Source organism: Triplophysa dalaica, chromosome 15, assembly GCF_015846415.1.
Source record: "Triplophysa dalaica isolate WHDGS20190420 chromosome 15, ASM1584641v1, whole genome shotgun sequence".
Lineage (NCBI taxonomy): Eukaryota > Metazoa > Chordata > Actinopteri > Cypriniformes > Nemacheilidae > Triplophysa > Triplophysa dalaica.
The window spans coordinates 2057901-2076353 of record NC_079556.1 but is presented as its reverse complement, the minus strand read 5'-3'; the positions used below and the strand labels follow the sequence as shown (position 1 = coordinate 2076353).

The 18453-nt window shown below is 36.7% G+C and overlaps 1 protein-coding gene across 1 annotated transcript in view; it reads left to right on the top strand.

Moving 5' to 3' along the window:
- The window catches only part of smyd3 (SET and MYND domain containing 3), a 115074-nt gene that overhangs the window by 66371 nt on the left and 30250 nt on the right, over positions 1 to 18453 (top strand). Inside the window, exon 6 of the mRNA XM_056768784.1 lies at positions 17330 to 17397. Coding sequence (XP_056624762.1) covers positions 17330 to 17397 — 68 coding nt within the window. The remainder of the gene's footprint in view (positions 1 to 17329; positions 17398 to 18453) is intronic.

The window sequence follows — 18453 nt, the reverse complement described above, 5'->3', positions numbered from 1 at the left end:
AACGAAACCTTATTGTTGCCAAAGGGATAAATAATAGGTTTGCTTATTTAATATTATTATTTTAAATTTTTTCCATTTTGTTTTTAGTTAATCAGCTTGTTTATCTATGTATTTATTTAAAATAGAGTTTTATATTTTATTAATTTGTTTTCAAGTAAATCAGCTTGCTTATTTATTCATTTATTGATTTAATACTACAAATATATCAATCCAATTAAACTTTTTACAAATTAATCATTAACCAATCGGAGTCATCATTCAGAATTAATACAGTATACAATTTATCATTATTTTACTGTAATAATAATCATATAGCTATAAAAAATTTTTTTGTTGGAATTAAATCTTTAAAGACCAGTTTCCAACAGTCCAGATCAATCTCAAAGCAATCCCTTTCATGTCAACTAATTGCAATTTACAGAAGCAAATTTATTTTCGGTATATTTTATAGATACTTTCTACTGCACGTCACATCCAACATAAGAATACTGAGACAGAGCTGAACATAAAATATATATTAGATTATGCGTCTGAAGGTTTTATACACCACAGGGGTTGAAATCCTTCACAAGAACGTTCCTAATAGATTTTTGGAGTCTGCAGATCTCTGTGGAGTTAACAGTGCCGTCCCTCATGCTTCTGGGACTATTACTGAAGCTCATTAAAGTTTTCATAATCATATAAAAGTTTGTGGAGCCTGAGCACCTAACAGATATTCTCAGTGGATGTTTATCAACATTGTTGAGACTGTATTTTGAGATCTGTGATTGTTTAAACGGACTGTTTTGTAGACTTCTGCGAGCACAAATGAAACATATTAATCCTTGAATGAATGAGCAATTATGTGTGATCATGAGGTGCAAATATTATTTTCATGACAATTAAGCACACCCCTCTCATTTATAGTTATTAGAGACTGTGTCCACCGAGTAAAACTGCCTCGCTGGATCTGGAGCCTTATAGTTTCGTTTTCAGTTGTCATGTTAATATAAATTTAATTTAATTGATTTATTTAATTTATTTGTTTGTTTTATTGCTATAAATGTATTTGTATCTGTTAATACTCTTTTTAGTGTCTCACCTAAACTTATTTTAGTTTACTGCTAAGGCAACATTTCTAGTTTAATGTATATTTTTTGTGGTATTAAAACCATGAATTAATAGCTACCATGACACATATGTAACCACAATTTTTATTGCATTAAGATATGATTGTGACATTTATATTTATACTGTATACAGTATATATGGACTGAGGTGGCAGAGGTTATGTAAACACAAATACACCAAACCGTTTCTCCCCCAGCAGCAAACTGGGTCAAGATAAGCACCGCATCATCAACGAGAAGATAGCGGCCTTCTCTTAACTTTCTGGCTCTTAACTTCATGTTTTCTGTTTTGAGACTTTAAGTTTCGGGAGAAGTGACCCCGTTGCATGCAGGTTTGAAGCTCTGTCGGCGTGGTTCTTCTAATGTGAAGATACGGGTACAGACAGACAGGCAGGCGTGATGTTGCGTCTCTCTTTCCAAACCACACAAACATTTTCTTCTGGCAGACATCCATCGACGTCAGCGCCGTCTGGTGTGGCAGCGGAGCAGGTTCATTATCAGCAAAGCGGTTTACCTCCATAGCACCGCAGACACACTTTAACAGCAGTTTAATGCCTGCTCATGTCAAGAAAGCGAGACTACAAGCACGTGTTTTAACTCCCTGCCAATAATATCTCAGCTCCTGGCAGGTGGAATTGGACCTGAATGTGGTTTGTCAAGCGGGCCTCGATATGCAGTCAAAGACCTCTTCTTTCGAATTCAACATAGCGGACATTTCACAACTAATCTTCCTGATCCATAGTCTGAGCAAATTTACCCTCGCTTCTTTTCAACCCGCCAGTCGGAGGGGAAGATCTTTATGAGCGCCAACGTCCCGGAGGAGCATTTGGGCAGGTTGCATTCCTGCTAACTTTCGCGTGCAGACGTTTTAAAAGCTGCCTAAAAACCTTTTTACCTTTTTAGTCAACTCACATGCTTTTGTGCTTTTTAACTGAGCGCCTGACTCCATAGTTTTCTCTGTGGATTAGTGATGACCCGGGGTATGCGGCTGTTTTTTTAGCCCATTGTGAGAGGGCTCGCCAGGGCCGATGTGGCTATCTGGTACGTTCGTCGCCCAGTCATGAGTGCAGACGGGTAAGCCGGGATGTTGTCAGGACCTGGCACACATGCAAAACATTAATGCTGTGTCAGTTCACCTGAATGAGAACAGAGGGATGTCAGGTTAACCCTGCACAGCTGCTAGTTTTTTTTAACAGTGTTGTTTGTATATTTTTGCCTACATGTGTCTTGAATTTATTATAATTTTGTTCGACAATCTGTCACCAAACGCAACAGTTTTGACCTGGCCCTAGGTTGTTTAAAATAAAAAGCAAACACACAGTATTTACAATAAAACACTGACAGTTAAAGAGCAAAGCGGGCAGCATCATGAATAAATACAATAAAATATGCAAAAGTTGCATTTATGCTCCTAACTTAAACACTGCAGTTGTTCATAGAATATAAATATATGGGTTGTTGACAAATAAACGGTGTCTTATGGTGTGACAGCAAAAATGAGAAAACAAACTGATAATATATATTATTTATAATTACATTTACAATATAAAATTTCATTAGATAGATTCAGTTTTTTACTACATTTTGCTGTCACACTATAGGACACATGAACAGTTCATCCATTTACTAACCATATACAGTATAGCTGCGTAATTATTTTATTTATTTAATCAGTATTTCTAGATGTATTGTTGTCAGTCCAGTTTCTAACAATATCAAACCTCAGGAGTTAAATAAAGTCATCCAACAGCAATGTGAAAGACTGACAATATGACACATGAAAACTGATAAAAATGTGTAATCACAATTACACAAATATTTGTTTACCTTTCCCTAAATACATGTAGAAATATAACTGTTGTGTTGCTTTATGGTGATAATGAACTTGTTTTATTGCAGTATTTGAGGTCTGAAAAAATACAAAGCATCTTTTCTTTTCTTTTGACCTGCTTCTCCGGTTTTCTTTTTCTAGAATTAAATGAAAATAAAAACAATATTTTTGTGAGACATTTGGGTGAAATGTTGTTAGTAGTTCACAGAATGAAACAAAAATGATTGTTTTACCTAAACACATACCTATTAATAGTACATATAGAAAAAACAAAAATGATTTTTGAAAAATGGTCTTTAAATGTTTTCCGCAGCTGTATACAGGCATTCTGGTTGACTACCTATTGTATGTACATTTGTGACTTTATTAATCAAATGCACAACAAGGACAAACTGACACATACTATAAAGACTATCATATATATATAGAGAGACTGCGAGTTTGATAGACAGATTCTCCAAGACCCTCCTGGGGACAGATGTGAGATTGGGTTTCTCTTTATTAATGTGTTGTGTGAATGTTGGTGTATGACCATTGACATTTAGCTACATGTCTGTCATTTCCTCCTGTTGCCATGAGACCCGCATTGGCACGCTGGTGTGTACATGATTGATAGTTGTCAGATGAATCTGTTTCTATGCATCAGTCATCGCAACATTCAGTTTTGGTCAATGAAAGGTGCTGTGGGGGGTTTCGTAAATTTCCACAGATCATATGTACGCCATTAACAGTATTAATGTTATGATGCTGATGAAAACCTACAAGATTCTTAAGGAATTAGTTAAAGGGACATGTTAACTCACCTGTCTTTCAATGTAAGTGTAGGGGGTTTCTTGCCTAGTTTTGTTCCCTGTTGAGGGATCACTGTAAGTTTAGAAAGATAACAAATCAACACTTATTCATAGTGCATGAGCAATATTAAAAGGGATGCTTACCTTAGTCTACTAAAACACTCCCTAATATGTCATAATATGTCATCTTTGTTTCAGTTGTTTTGGTAAGAAAGAGGCTTTATCCAGAAACTGAATCTAATTGCTGCACTTTGGACAACACCATCTGTGTTGGTCGAGTGCCTACACACACACACATCTCTCTCTCTGCTGTCTGGCGGAGATAAAGTTTATCTGATCAAAGCCTCTCCGTTCCACTGAAATCTGTTCATCAGGCCTGTCATACTGGTGATAAGATGGTCTAGTGCCCTATTTAGTGCTCTTGATATATCCAGTTCAGTCGCCGAGGCTCTTTCTGTCTCATCCTTGATGAAATCAGTCCGGTGCTTCCCTCTCTCCAAATTTATGATGCCTTGTGATCTCTCAACTGTCTTATCCAATAAAAAGCCAGAAAATAACTATTAGAGCTTGGTCTAGGCGCTTACACGTGTTGATGAGACTCTAGTTCATTTGTACACGGTACATTTCTGGAAGACTGATTCATTCAATGCTTTTCCTGTTGCTCAGTGGTAAGAGCATGGCGCTGGTAACGCAAAGGTCATGGGTTCGATCCGAGGGGATTTCACATAGTCAGAAACAAAAATGTGCAGTACAATCCAATGTAAATCGCTTTGGATAAAAGTTCCAAATCTTCCAGATGCGTAAATGTGAATTTTGAATTGAGTTGTTTAAGTGTTTTTGCACTTAAAGTCACAATCTTTATACTGCATTCAACGCTTTCAATACGAAAATGTTCATCAAAAGCAGAACAATATGAAAGTTTGGGACGTATTAAAATCTGAGCGCAGTCCTTGAGCGTGTTATTGAACCTCATTTGAAGAGGTAAGCTTTTTAGAAGGTTTTCACTTGTGTTTTTTATATACGTATTTAACTCTTTCCTCAGCTCGCTAGTGCATTAAGTGACATCGAGTCATCAGACGCTTGTTGAATTTGTGTAGTTCCGTTTCCACACTGTTCCACAGGAAGTAAAAGTTTCTCACCCATTACCTCATGACCAACAGCCAGGATGTTATTTCGGGCAGAGTTCATCAGATCACTTCTCCAGTGAGTCGTGTTGGCAGGTTTGATGGTGCTGAGGGATGTCACCGGCTGTCCTCTTTAATATCTCAAGTTCAATCCAAGTTCAGGATTCCATCATGAAGACGGGACAGAATTTGGCCTTGAGCTCCAGGGATGGCACATGGATTTTATGCTGTGTGCTTTTCATAAAAACAGCCTTTATTCCCACGCTGCCGATGCGTGGGAGAGGTGACTCTGAACTAGAGCTGTCAATCACGGGTGGAAGTGCATATAGAGCAAGCGAACGGTTTGTTTGATATTCGTTGCTCCCGTGTACTAACATGCGCATGCAAAGTGCTTTACTTTTTTAGAGGTTTGTTACGACATCACAACAAAAAAGTATGCAAACGGTCATATATTTATTCCGGTTCAGATTTGCTCCTATTGCGCATTTACAGCATTGTTGCTACGCAGCTTTACAGAAATGAGAAGAATGCAAGAAACTTCATAATCAAATCAATAAAAGAATAAATCACTTAAAATAATAAAGCAATTATACTTGTACAATTGAGCTTGTACACATTGTGATGTGAACAGTTTACATGTATGTGTACAAATCCAAAAAGTTGATGTTTGTGTGCGACCTCGTGAGCTTTCTGACAGTTATTATCTTTTGGAGGACACATCAGATCCAGTATATCCGCTGAGAAATGAGCTCTTGTGCGTTTGCTCCGGGCATAAACTCCCTGCGTGCAGTACAACAGCGTTTATTAGATATGAGCTGCCGTTTCTAAAGGCATCCAATAATGTCACATACTGTAGACTGTATACTTCAATGTCAAATATTACTTGCTGTTAGAGGACATTTTCAGTATCGTGCATCACAATGCAACAGTTTTGCAGTTGTCACCATGACAACGCACATCAATTTGTAATATATTAAGGTTTAATTTAGCAACCAGAGGGTGATCTTTTACAATATATAGGAAATCTGATAGGTGTCTGTCAAAGCAAAACACGCCTGCGCTTGGATGTGTTCAGGGCTTTGCTGTGTGGTTGGTGATGGGTAAATTCCGTTCTTGTAGGTTTGAGATATGGTCAATTCTATTTTAAATTAAATTGAATTAATTTCATCTCAATTTATTTTCGTCAGGTACACATTTACCAATGCGTTGTAAAATTCTCTAGACAGTTCAATAATAGAATGGAATGGAATAGAATTGAAAATGAGTTATTAAACAACAAAAGAATAGAATTACTAAAAAAAGTATGAATAAAAAATACTAGGAGTGGGATTTAAATAGAAATATGAATCTGCATAGAGATTAACAACTGAAATCTGAATAAAAATAAAATATAATAGCAGAATATAAAAAAGAATATTGTCCTGCGTGTGCAGGGATTAATATACATTATACAATCCAAGTGATTTCTATATTCATTTTATCATTTTTTATTTTATTTTAAATGTATTTCCAAGTATTTTCAGTAAAGATAATAGCAAAGTAATTTAATAATAAAGTTAAATGTGCAATTCTGGAAAACACAAAAAGGAGAATACACTAATCTGTACGATAGACTCACAGTCTAACATCTCTGTTAGTGCATTCAGGACAAGAAAATCTGAGATTTGTGTCACATCTCTCATATTCAGGTGCACATACATTATAAATGTAAGTGAAAGTATACCAGGAGAACATACGAGGTCAACCCGGATTGGAGCACTATTTGACTTAAGGCAAGTGCTGTCACACATCACCGTCAGACACTTCAGCAGAATGTGGGCCATATTTCCTGGAGCTTCTTGAGAACGTTTAACTGATTTATTACTCTTTCCACATGCCCTGAGCTTCATCTCGGGCTGAATGAAACATTTCACAATGTACTGACTCAAAAATGTCTGATTTATATTTCATGTGCTCTGGCCGAGTCCTGCGTAGTAAGTGTACTTTAAAATCTGCGGCTATAATCTTAGTAGCTGTAAGTGGATCCCAGAGCCCTGCAGACACGGATATGCCTGCCTGTGTGAGATAATGTTGTGAATAGATTTAAATGTACGTCAGTTTCTGATGATTATAGGGCATAACCTGTAAAATCACTGCCTTGAATGTTTATGGTGATATTGTCAATGTATTATAGTGCTTCAAATGAATATAGCTTTTTTTAAACTAAATAACACCACCACAACACATAAGCCGGTGTTAGACTGATACTAGAAAATGTTTTTATTCAACGACAGTGCTGCTTGGCTGAATATTGATTTATATATACCTACTATAGCCACTGAGAAGGCTGGCAGATAAATATGTTATTGAAGAGTTATTTACAGACATGACGTTTTTAATGAGCTGAGCAATGAGAACACGATTTCACATTTGAGAAAGAAATGAATAACTCTCGACTGTCTTACAAAGTGTAAATGGGAACGTGTGTGAAATGTCACGTCGCATGTAGAAAGTAATTTTCCAGTTGTTTATTTTACAAAAGATGTTTTTTTTTCCGAATCAGTCTGCTATACTAAAATACTTTAAGACAGGAATTCATGTTTTGAATGCCCGTCTTACTGTTTTAAAAATGTCCTCGGACAGAAAATGAAGCTCAGTGTGAATCAGAAGAAAACCAACACAATGTCAATCCCACAATCCACCTCAAGAATTTGATGCTCACCTTCCATAGAAATGAATTAAAAAGGCTTGTTCACCTTCAACACTTTCCCTGAAATATGTTTAATACAAATTTTCAACAACTGGCTCTAAATGGATGAATTGTTATATAAAATATAGTTCTGTACAAACGGAACCGAGAGATGCTTATGGTCTGACGTACACCTTTGCAAAAATGTTTAAAAAGGAAAATCTGACTTTTTAGGACCTAATGTATAGTAAAGCAAGAATGTGGGGAGTGTGTAAGGTCTTTGCGTCATGAGTTATCATGAGATATGGATGGCATCTGTTTGGGGTTTATCTGTGGTATACACCATACATTCTCGTGTTTATAGAATAAAGATTATACGTGAAAGGATATCCAGGACATTTATTTACAAGAAATGCATACTGTACCGCTAGAGGTATGACTATAAGTGTCTGTAGAGCTTTATTCTAAACACACGGTTTTGACTTGATCTCATCCAGGGGAAGTTTGAATGCAAATGATCTTTTTGTGAGGATGTGGATATCCCCTCTTTCCACTTGCAACCTGCTGTGGATGTAATTTGTTCCCCAGACTGTTTGTTTCACATCACTGATAACGCATGAGTGACAGCGGCTCTTTATTTAGAGTGAATACATATTTCCACACGGCACATAAACATTGGGGGTCTGTCATTATTTGAGGGGCAGGAGTGCAGGGCACAGATGGTGAGGTGGAAGGTTCAGCTCTGTGATCTTGAGGGTTGGTACACACACACAGTTTAGTCATCTAAATGAGCACACACCATAGACCTGTGTTATGTTTACAACAAATTACAATTAATATAGATGAACTCTTCTCTATACCATTCCTGTTAGGACTTTTATGGATAAGAACATCTTCAGTATGTTCTTTATGCTCATTTGGCAGACGCTTTTATCTTAAGTCATCGACAATTTATGTAACTGATATTTTACCGCTATATCCCCTTATATCGTTACCAAACGCGCTTCATTTGAACCGTTTCCACTTCCCTCGCGCTGTTTCTCTCCCGCCAAAGACGCGCAGTATAAAACGCAGAAAATACGTTTTAACAACTGTCGTGCAGTCGCAAAAGTGGGAAATGGACACACAACAGTAAACAAAATGCAGCAACTTTAAAGTATTTGTATCTGTCAGTCGGTTTACTGTTGCTGTAGGTCTCCAACCTTTTCGACCAGATTTGTGATATTTTATTACGTTTTTATCTACATTTAGCATTAGCATTATTGATTAGCATGTAAACATTTGTGAACATTAATCTAGCATTAGTTTTACTCAGATTTCAATCTTTAAATGACACTATTCAGTCAATATTGAAGATTGTGTTGTTATATATTTTCACCAAATATTCTTTCTGTAGAATAAATTTGTGTAGAAAAAAGTGCAAAAACTTGCTCGGTTTTCACAAGCAGGTTCACATTTTGTAATTATTTAAAGATAGAAGTAGTTCTGGCATGAATGGCATGGAAAGCTTATTTAGTAAGTAACTTTGATTTCTGGTTATTATGAGAGCATTTTAATTGTTAAATTACTTTTGTTGTCTGTATGTTGTCAGCAGCCTTTTTATTTACCAATATTAATTATCAGACTTCATAAGTGGATGTCAAAGTATATAACAAACAGCCTGATAAAATATATATTTTATATAAATATATCCATGTGGGCTACATTGATTAAATATTTATAATTTGTTATTTTCAAATAACATGTTGTCTGGACCCCCGTTTGGAAGAAAAAATAAAGAAAGGACCTCTTTGAACTTTATTTAAATACCCCTGATCTACTGTATCATTTGATGCACCTTGGTACATGATCACCTTGTGTCATGGTATATATCAAAATAACATCATGTCTGATAGCATCGCTGTACCACAGGCGCTTAGAGCTCATGCAGGGTTTTTTTTACAGTGGTGGAAATACCACAAAGCCAATTTCACAGAAGTATCTTACAATGGTAAAGGTCAGCCAGCAGTGTATAATGTGAGTTGTGGTCTTGTATGATTTGAGCTCTGTTAAAGATGGATTTTGCTAGTTTTTAGCTTGTTGCTTCACACGGTGACTGCGTGAGTTCAGGTCCTGTCGCCGTGGGCTACGGATGTCACGGCCCCTCAGATGTCAGAGCAGACAGGTGGATATGCCATCATGTGAAAACAGCCTGCTGTTTCTCACTCGCTCTCACACTGAGACGAACACACAAACAAACACACACACGCTCTTTAGCACAGACTGACTGATTCATTCAGCAAATCACCACCCGCTTAGTAAATGAACTTTGTCTGTGTGTGAACGGTTTAAGAGCTTGACCAATTTCATTTTCCATTACATTACGTTATGATTGTTTCTGGTGTTTTATGGAATAACATTGTTTTGGAAGAACATGTCTTCCAAATGCGTTGATGTAATTGTATTGTTTATTTTAATTATTCTTTAATTTTAATTATTCATTTATTTTTTATTTGTTTTACATTTTATTTTATTGTAATATTACATTGTTTCATTAATTGGCACCCCTGGGTCTTTCTATTAGTGGATAAAGCATTATTCAACCTTAAAAGAAACTTGTAATATTATGTTTTATTATATTAAATGATGGTATATATCAAGAAATTTATACAAAGAGTAATATTCAATTACTATACATTATATTACATTAATAATTTATAACCCTGCATGGTCTTTTCATTATTGTATTAAGCATTATTTAACCCTAAAGATACTTGCATTATTATATTTTAATATTAATAATATAACAATAATGCTGACAAAGAGTAAAGTTTCATTACTTTTTATTGAAATGCATTACATTTCTATAATATATTTTTACCTGACAGCGTTTCATGATTGCATTAAGCACTCTTAAGATACTAATAATATTATATTTTGTTACGTTCAATTGCATTGTATAACAATTAGCCATACAATAACTTTATATGACGTTACGTTACATTATATTATTCCCTGACAGCCCTTAAGGGATAACAGTCTTAAAAGATACTTGTAGCTTATCTACATAATTTTTCTATTAAACCTGTAACATTTTAATGGCTAAACTCCCTAAATTTCCCATCTGTAAAATTCTTACTGTAGTGTTTCTGTGTACGAGGGATGAGTCAGTGAGATAATAAAGCCTGTTCCTCATCTTCTTACTGAATGCTCAAATCCTCCCTCTGGTAGACCAGCCTTAAATGTTATGAACCAACCAACTCTGTTTCCATTCAAAAGCTGCATTAGAGTGTTTGGCAGACCGCCCTGTACTCCTAAAAGAGATATGAGAAAACCTCTCCCCGCAGTCTCGACACTGTAAATAAACACTAATGGCCTTCTGTAATGAACTCATCACACTCTGCCTAGTTGCTCTTATAAAAGATTTGCTCTCGGCGCTACAGTGGTTGGCCAAGGGTGTTATGCATCCTGCAAGCTTACCGGTCTCAACCGCAGATGCGGATGGTGTGCATGAGTGCTTCTCCAGGGCTGCGGATCTTTGGAGGAGAATGATGCATACCTTGCTATTCACTATTGACATTCAATTTGTTGCTTTCTTGTAATTTCCAGGTAATTTAATAGTAGGTGCGCTGCCTAATGGACTTAGAGATGGAAAAGCCTTTATACAAACGTTAGGTATTGCAATCGTGTGGATCTCTCCTGCATTAAATGAGAGGTCGATGATGCCTGCAGATGTTTGTATGCACGATTTAAAATCAACATTAAGGATCCCCAGACCCTTGTGTATATAGTTTTGTATAGAAGAAACTGATTTGTTCCTCAGTGACACCATTTCATTTTCTCCCAACAACGTCTGAAGAAAAATGAGTTCAAGTCAGAAACCCAATGTCTCCCCAAAGGCTACAAATGTATAGATTTTCCTGCACGTACCTCCAGCCGTAAGAAGAGACAGCGTTTGATTAAAGATATTCTCTCTGAGACCTGGTGTGTCAGAATCTTTCTCGAAAACACTCTCAGGTCGGTGAGCTGCAGAGAGACCTTGCAGATCTAACGGGAGGGACGGGCGAGAGTAGAAACCTATTTATTATATTGAGTGGCAGGGCTCTAAAGCCTTCTCAAGACCGGCTATCTGTCTCCCCTGGATTCTGCCATTGTGATGAAACTACCTGCTTTGATCCCACCTGAAAGCAGGTGTCTTGATGAGACGGCTAGGCGAGTGGATGAAAGTGGTGCGAGAGGAGACAATCGTGCTATTGTCGGCGATGCCGTCCGCCCTTTGTTTTCTTTTCATCCTTTCTTTTCTGATTTTAAACAAGGGCTTTCAGAGCTATAAAACGACATTTTAGACAAATATGTTCACTGTTATTTTTCACTGGGAGAATCTATTTTGGATGAGCTCTGACAGAGTTCTGGTTGCTGCCCGGGAGCGTTTGGTGCAATGTTTTGTGTTGCGTGTCTGTGGTGTGGTTGGCATTTTTTTAGATGACAGTAATGGTCCAATGATTGTCTAATACTATATATTTATATATATACAGTATATAAGAGCGTATTTTGATATTTTAAGCTGCTTTTTAACAATTCTGGTTAGTGTATTTTTTAATTCTATGTCAGAGAGCTGCATGACATTATTTATATGTTCTACACAAGAAAGTCATACGAGTTTTGGTTTTTAACATGGTTTGCTGGTATGCAAATGAGCCGGGCTGTTTTACATTTTGATTGGTTTTCAGTGCAGATGTGAAAGGGATGAGTCTGACCAATGACTTATAGCTGCCAATTTTCTGGATGTACCGAAGTTCATCTGTGTTTATCTACTAGGCACATTTTGTTTCACTTTGTAAAAGCTATAAATTGGTCAAGCTCTGCCAGAAATCCTAAACAAAAGTTCAAAGGCAACTTTATTGAGTTTGTTCGAGGTGTTGCTTGTGCAGATGGCACGGGCTGGCGGGAAACATGGAATGAGTGATTCACACTGTTAGATAACAGGTCTGCAGTGGAGTTTGTGTTGTGTCAGTGGAACGCCGTCCTATTGAGAAACCAAACCATGTAGAAGATTACGGATACCTGCTTTGTTCTAGACAGTATGTGGTATTCTGTAAACCTGTTCCCACATATACAGTACACTGCAAACATTATTTTATATTTGTCTTTTATTTTTACAGTAACACCAGGGCCAGTTAAACAACAAATCCTTTGGCAAATATTTTTTTTGTTTTAAGCACAGATCTAACAAAATGTAGTGATGTTGTTTGTAAAGAATATCCATGTAATCCGACATATTTAGATTTTTCCCAATGGAAAAATGATCGAGTTTAATATTGTCTATAGTGAACAGCAGTAAACTTTCTATATACTATAGTGTTTTTAATCCGTACCATAAATATGAAAGTATAATGTATACATTTACTACAGTTTACTATTGATAGTTTCAAAGCAACAACACAAACTTACGTTATGGCGCACGCGTGCGTTCATGGGCTGCCCTTAATTTCCAGTAAACATTCACAAATAATATAATGCCTGTAGGTTATAATAGAATGTAGATAGAATATTTTGAATTTAGGAACTACAGGACCCATTCAACAAAATTCAACAAACTTTATTTATTACAATAATTATACAATAAAAGTATAATATTAATTAATATTAACATTATTGAATTAAAATATAAATAGTTATATTATTAGACACCAGCCAGACCGATAAACAAACACAGAGGGAAAGTTAACTGCTGTCCAGGCAAGCAGATCCTATGAAACTTAATACTATAGTAAATACTAAAGTGTATATTCAAATTTTATGGTTTAATTAAATCCGAATGCATTGCAGATGACGCTTATTAATCTTTAAACATTGTTAACCTGTTAAACTATATATTCCCCCACAAATCCGTTTTGCATTTTAGTTTACAAAAAAATCTGTTAAAATTGAAATGTTACCTCGGGAAAGCTCTAAAATGATAATAGTAAACAAAAACAAAAACAAAAAAGATTAATTTTATATAGCAAGATAGAAAAAAAATAAAAACAAATAAAAGCATATCACAAAATTGCTAAAAAAATATTTTTTCGTGCGATTCAACCTTTACTATTTCCATACAATTCTCATCTGTTTCTTTCTCTGGTCAGAAATGTGCATTCTAATGTATAACAATCTTTTATTGTGGCGGTCTGTTGCGCCATTCTCTGTTTGCCAGAGTAAATGAATCCAGTGTTTGTGTTTTTCCTCGAGTCAGAGGTTAGTTCACATCTGCTCGAAGCCGCATGTGGGTCTGGATATTCTCATATTGACTTACAGTGTTTATCCCACATCATCTATTTCATAAAGTCCATGTTTATTTTTTAGCTCGTGTTTAAAGCGCAACAGCCTGTTTGTCCTGCGTTACGTGCTTTTTCATTGTTAGAATGCACAAAACAACATTTGAAGGATGAAGTGACAATGTTAGCGGACGTATTCAAAGCATGTCTCTGGTTTTGCTTTACAACAGGAGGTTTATTCTGCGTTCGCTTTATAGAGAAAAAGAAGCGGGCCGTGTATTTCCAGAGATCAGAGCGTTTCTGTACCTCCTGCAGGATTACTGTCAGAAGTCTGACAAGAATTCAGCGTTTTGATTTTGTCAAACATTTAGACGTAAATGAAAGGCAAACTTTAAACTTTATCCACATATGGTTTTCACATATTACGTATCAGGTATTCTCTTGAGAAAATGTCTCGTGTTGAGTTTCAGAAGAAGGTCTCACACTGTGCACAGATTTGTCAAAGTCTGCGATGGAAGACTTTTAAGAACAAATCTTAAAAGATGTCCCCCCTGGAGCGGGACCAGAGGCCTGATTATGTACTACAGAGAATATTACCCTAGAATGGTGGTTGTATTTTGGAGACATGAGTGAGACGCCTCCAAACCTCCAAACACACACTTCAGGCTGTCGTCAGGCAGACCAAGGCCACGCAGTCGCTCAGTCTCACCTTTTGATACCCATCTCACGCAGCCCACATGAAAGACTCAGCGATGGCGCCACATGAAGAGCTTCCAGTCTTCACAGGAGCTCCACACCTACAGTATATTAGCCATTAATTGCCTGGACATGTGCCAGAAATATGTTTTCAGAGATAAATATAAAGGCAACATCAGTGAAGGCTCCTTCCTGGCTGTTTCTTTTTAATTGTCTGTTAATTATTTCATTCGTTTTGTTCCTTTGTTTTCATTGTAAGAAGTGAGAATTAATTTGTCAAGTCTAAGTGAGAAATGAGCTCACTATAGTTAGATTAAAAAAGAAAATTGAGGTTATAAACATAAGATGTAAGTGGGAGGGTTATTTGAAGACGTGCATACGAAGTACTTTGAGTCAGATTTACAAACCGCTTGCTGCGACGCAAACGCCTCTTTTTGCGTAAAAACAAATACTGTTGATATTTTACTGAAGACACGAAGTGTAAATTAGTGATGAAGAGGCATGGACACGACTGCTTTCGCAGCTGACCTTGTTGCATAGCCTATGCATTTGTAAGAGTTTTCTCTTCAGACGCAAACTTTACTGGTGGAGAGTATTAATATAAATAAATGAATCTCGCAACGCGATTTACTAAGGTTTGGGCTTGTCATTGCACTGGTATTTGCAGCATTATTTAAAGCGACACTATATAACTTTTGCTCACAGGTTCCCCCGTGTGGTTGATAAGCGCAATTGTTACCATTGTTATATATAATTTTGCTGTAAAAGTTTCCCCGTGGACCGCGCAATACACCTGAATTCGTTTACTAAGCTGATGGAACCGGCCAATTCCGAAACGTTGTTTGAGAACCATATTACACTTTTCCACAGGCAGGGGATGGGCTGTGTGAACCGACCCCAACACAGAACTAACAGGTTGGGGTTTTAGCCTCTAGGGAGGCTGCTCAGGTAGCAGCGACAGTAGAATTTGTCCATTTAGGAGTTGTTCTACCGCTGAAATCATTTTTGAGACATTTTTTCAAGGTCGAAAAACTACAAAGTGTTGCTTTAACGGCCAAAAATTCTTAAACCGCTTGCTTATTTGCGCTGCTCTTTGTAGACTTTTTTGGTCAATATGGAAATGAGATATTACATCTGTGTGCCTTGCTAGTAAATCACCTGCTGAAATTTCCACTCCCATCTGCGCTATTTTGGAATTGCACTTTATTATATAATGAATTTATATTATTTTTTATAACCCTAGTTTATTAGGTTATTGCATTAGAGAATATTGCACATTGGGTATGTAGTGATGGTTGTGCTTACTTTTCAAGGTGGAGATGGAATGTGAAAAAACTGTTCTTGTGCCCGACTGTGTTTTCGTAAGTTTGAGTCGACCGAGTTTGCAGCTCTCAGTTGGTGTTTATGGTGTTTGGGTCGAACTCTTGGTCATTGTGCTTTAAGAGATCAATGTTATGCTGCAGCCTCAATGGTTTTAATAGTTTGTTCTTATTCAACGAATAATTGATCCAACATGAACACATTGTCAATATTTAAGCACCGTATTGAAGCAATCTGAAAAACCTTAAAGGTTGAATTCATTGATATGCTCGGCCAATGTTTTCTCGTTAAAATTTTGTTTTATTTATATATAAATATGTATGTATAATGAAACAAAATTGAATTCAGGGTTTTGATTCTGTCAAACATTTAGACATAAATTCAAGGCGAACGTTATCCTCATAATTATGGTTGTCACATATTGTGTATCAGATCTTCTCTCAAACACATCAATAAATATATATTAAGGATAAATTTTCTCAGTGTTAATAAATAATCATCTAGTAATGATGTCTCTCTCTGCCTCACACACTGCAGTCAACACCACACACACACTCACAGTGTTATAGCAACTGCACGTGTTTGATTCTCTTCCTCCACTTACGTCAATCATTTGTTTTGTAAAGTTTTTTTAAAATCCCATCAGATTCCTGTCTCATCCTTTCTCACTTTAATTCGCCATGACTCGTTCCAGACGCATTTACCCTCATCTCTCTGGTAGATGGACTCAGTCCAGCCTCAGTTCTGTATCGTCCCCGCGGCCATCAGACAGCCAGCCAGCAACCAAAGAAACATGCAGAGCTCGCAGAACAAGTCCCTTGTGTTCTCTAAAGACCCATGTGGAGACTGATAGTCAACATCTGGGATCTGGTCAAATCAAACCAGTTATGATTTCAATTTGGACTTGCAAAAAATGCATTGTTACTTCACATTATTTGTTCTTTAAAATACAAATGAACAACAGCTTAAGCGTTTTGGAGAAGTTTAGCTGAAAGTGATCCGACAATTGATTTTATATTCTATGTTTGCATATGCTTGGAATCATGATTAAGAGTAAGATTATTTATGTACAATTATGTATTTGGCAGATGCCTTCCCTATGTGATTTATAATGAAGTTAATGTGTACATCAGCATATGTTCCCCGGAGATCATATCCATGACCTTATTACGGGATATTTTTAACCCGCCATTGGGTCAGAAATGGACGTAGCTAATCGCTGGTTTAAGTTAACCCAGAAAATGATTCTATTTGACAATGGGTTAAAACAACCCAGAATTTGGGGTTGAAACAACCCAGCATATGTTAATTTACCACCCAACGATTTGGTTCGTCCCTATTTTGACCCAACGCTGTGATCTTTTATTGAGCTACAGGAACACTGGATTCTAAGTCCTTTATTTGTCACTTACACGCAATATGCATAGGGAGTGTTTTTCCTGCAGTACTGCTTACCTGGATATAAATAAATGCTTGAAAAATACTTAACGTAAACAAGTGTGAGACAGACAGACAGATGGATGTTTTATGACCTTGTTTCTTGTTTTAACACAGGTGACCTGCAACTGTTTCAGCATCAGTGATGGAGAACTGCAGGATGTGGGGGTGGGCCTTTATCCCAGGTGAGTGAAACATCCCAGCATGCTTTGCACTACACCAAACATGCTGTAAACATTATTAGTTTGTTTTTTTAATGTGTATAACACACTTGAACTGAATGAGGAGTCGAAGTTATATCTATAGACACGCATGACAGATTTGAGGGTGGGCTCTTTTACTTGGGTGGTCAAATAGCAGTCATCAATGACAACCTCCTGTGGAACTTTATGGGTTATTCATGAACCAAAATCTAGTCTTACATTTGCATTCATAGCACAGTACATTCATTGTCGGGCATTGCTGTTTTTGATTTAAATTACCCCCAAATGGCCTCGTCTTCCATAGAGTATGTTGAAGCAGCGCTTGTGTTTCATGTGCCCGGCAGATCTGTGTGACAGAAAACATGTTTGTATTATTAGTTGTGCGGTCATAAATAGGGATTGTGACATGATTTTGGATTACGTGTAACGATTTCCTCTCTCCTCCACTAAATGCGCCGGAGGGAAGCTCATATTCATATACAGAGGAGTTAAAGGACAATCTGCTCCAGAAATGGGAATAATTACACATAAACAGACATTTGGATTTCAATGTGACAACATTATAACTTGCCTAGACACATTGTGGCACATAAATAGAGGGGATTTCCTCTGCAAATTGCTTTGTTAGTGTGTTTGTTACACTAGCAGCTAATCCATTGAGATGATGGTGTGGGTTTAAAAACTTCTAATAGGAACCGCAATGGTGCTGAAATAAACAAGTTCTTGAAAAGCTTATGGCGAATGAAGTTGAAATCCCTGCTTGTTATTGCTGATTGTATTACGCATGTTACAGTGAATATATTACTTGAACGTATATATTGTAATATATAATCATGTAGATTAATGGAGGAAAAATACAGGCTTAAATACAAATAACTTTGCTTTTATATTAGGAATGCACGATAAATTATGGGGCCGATAATTCGTCATTTTTAATGTTATCGGTATCGACCGATAATAAAAATGTATGCCGATATATTAAAGCCGATAAATCTTAAATCATTTCCTCTGGTTAAACTACTTCATCTGCACGCTGCT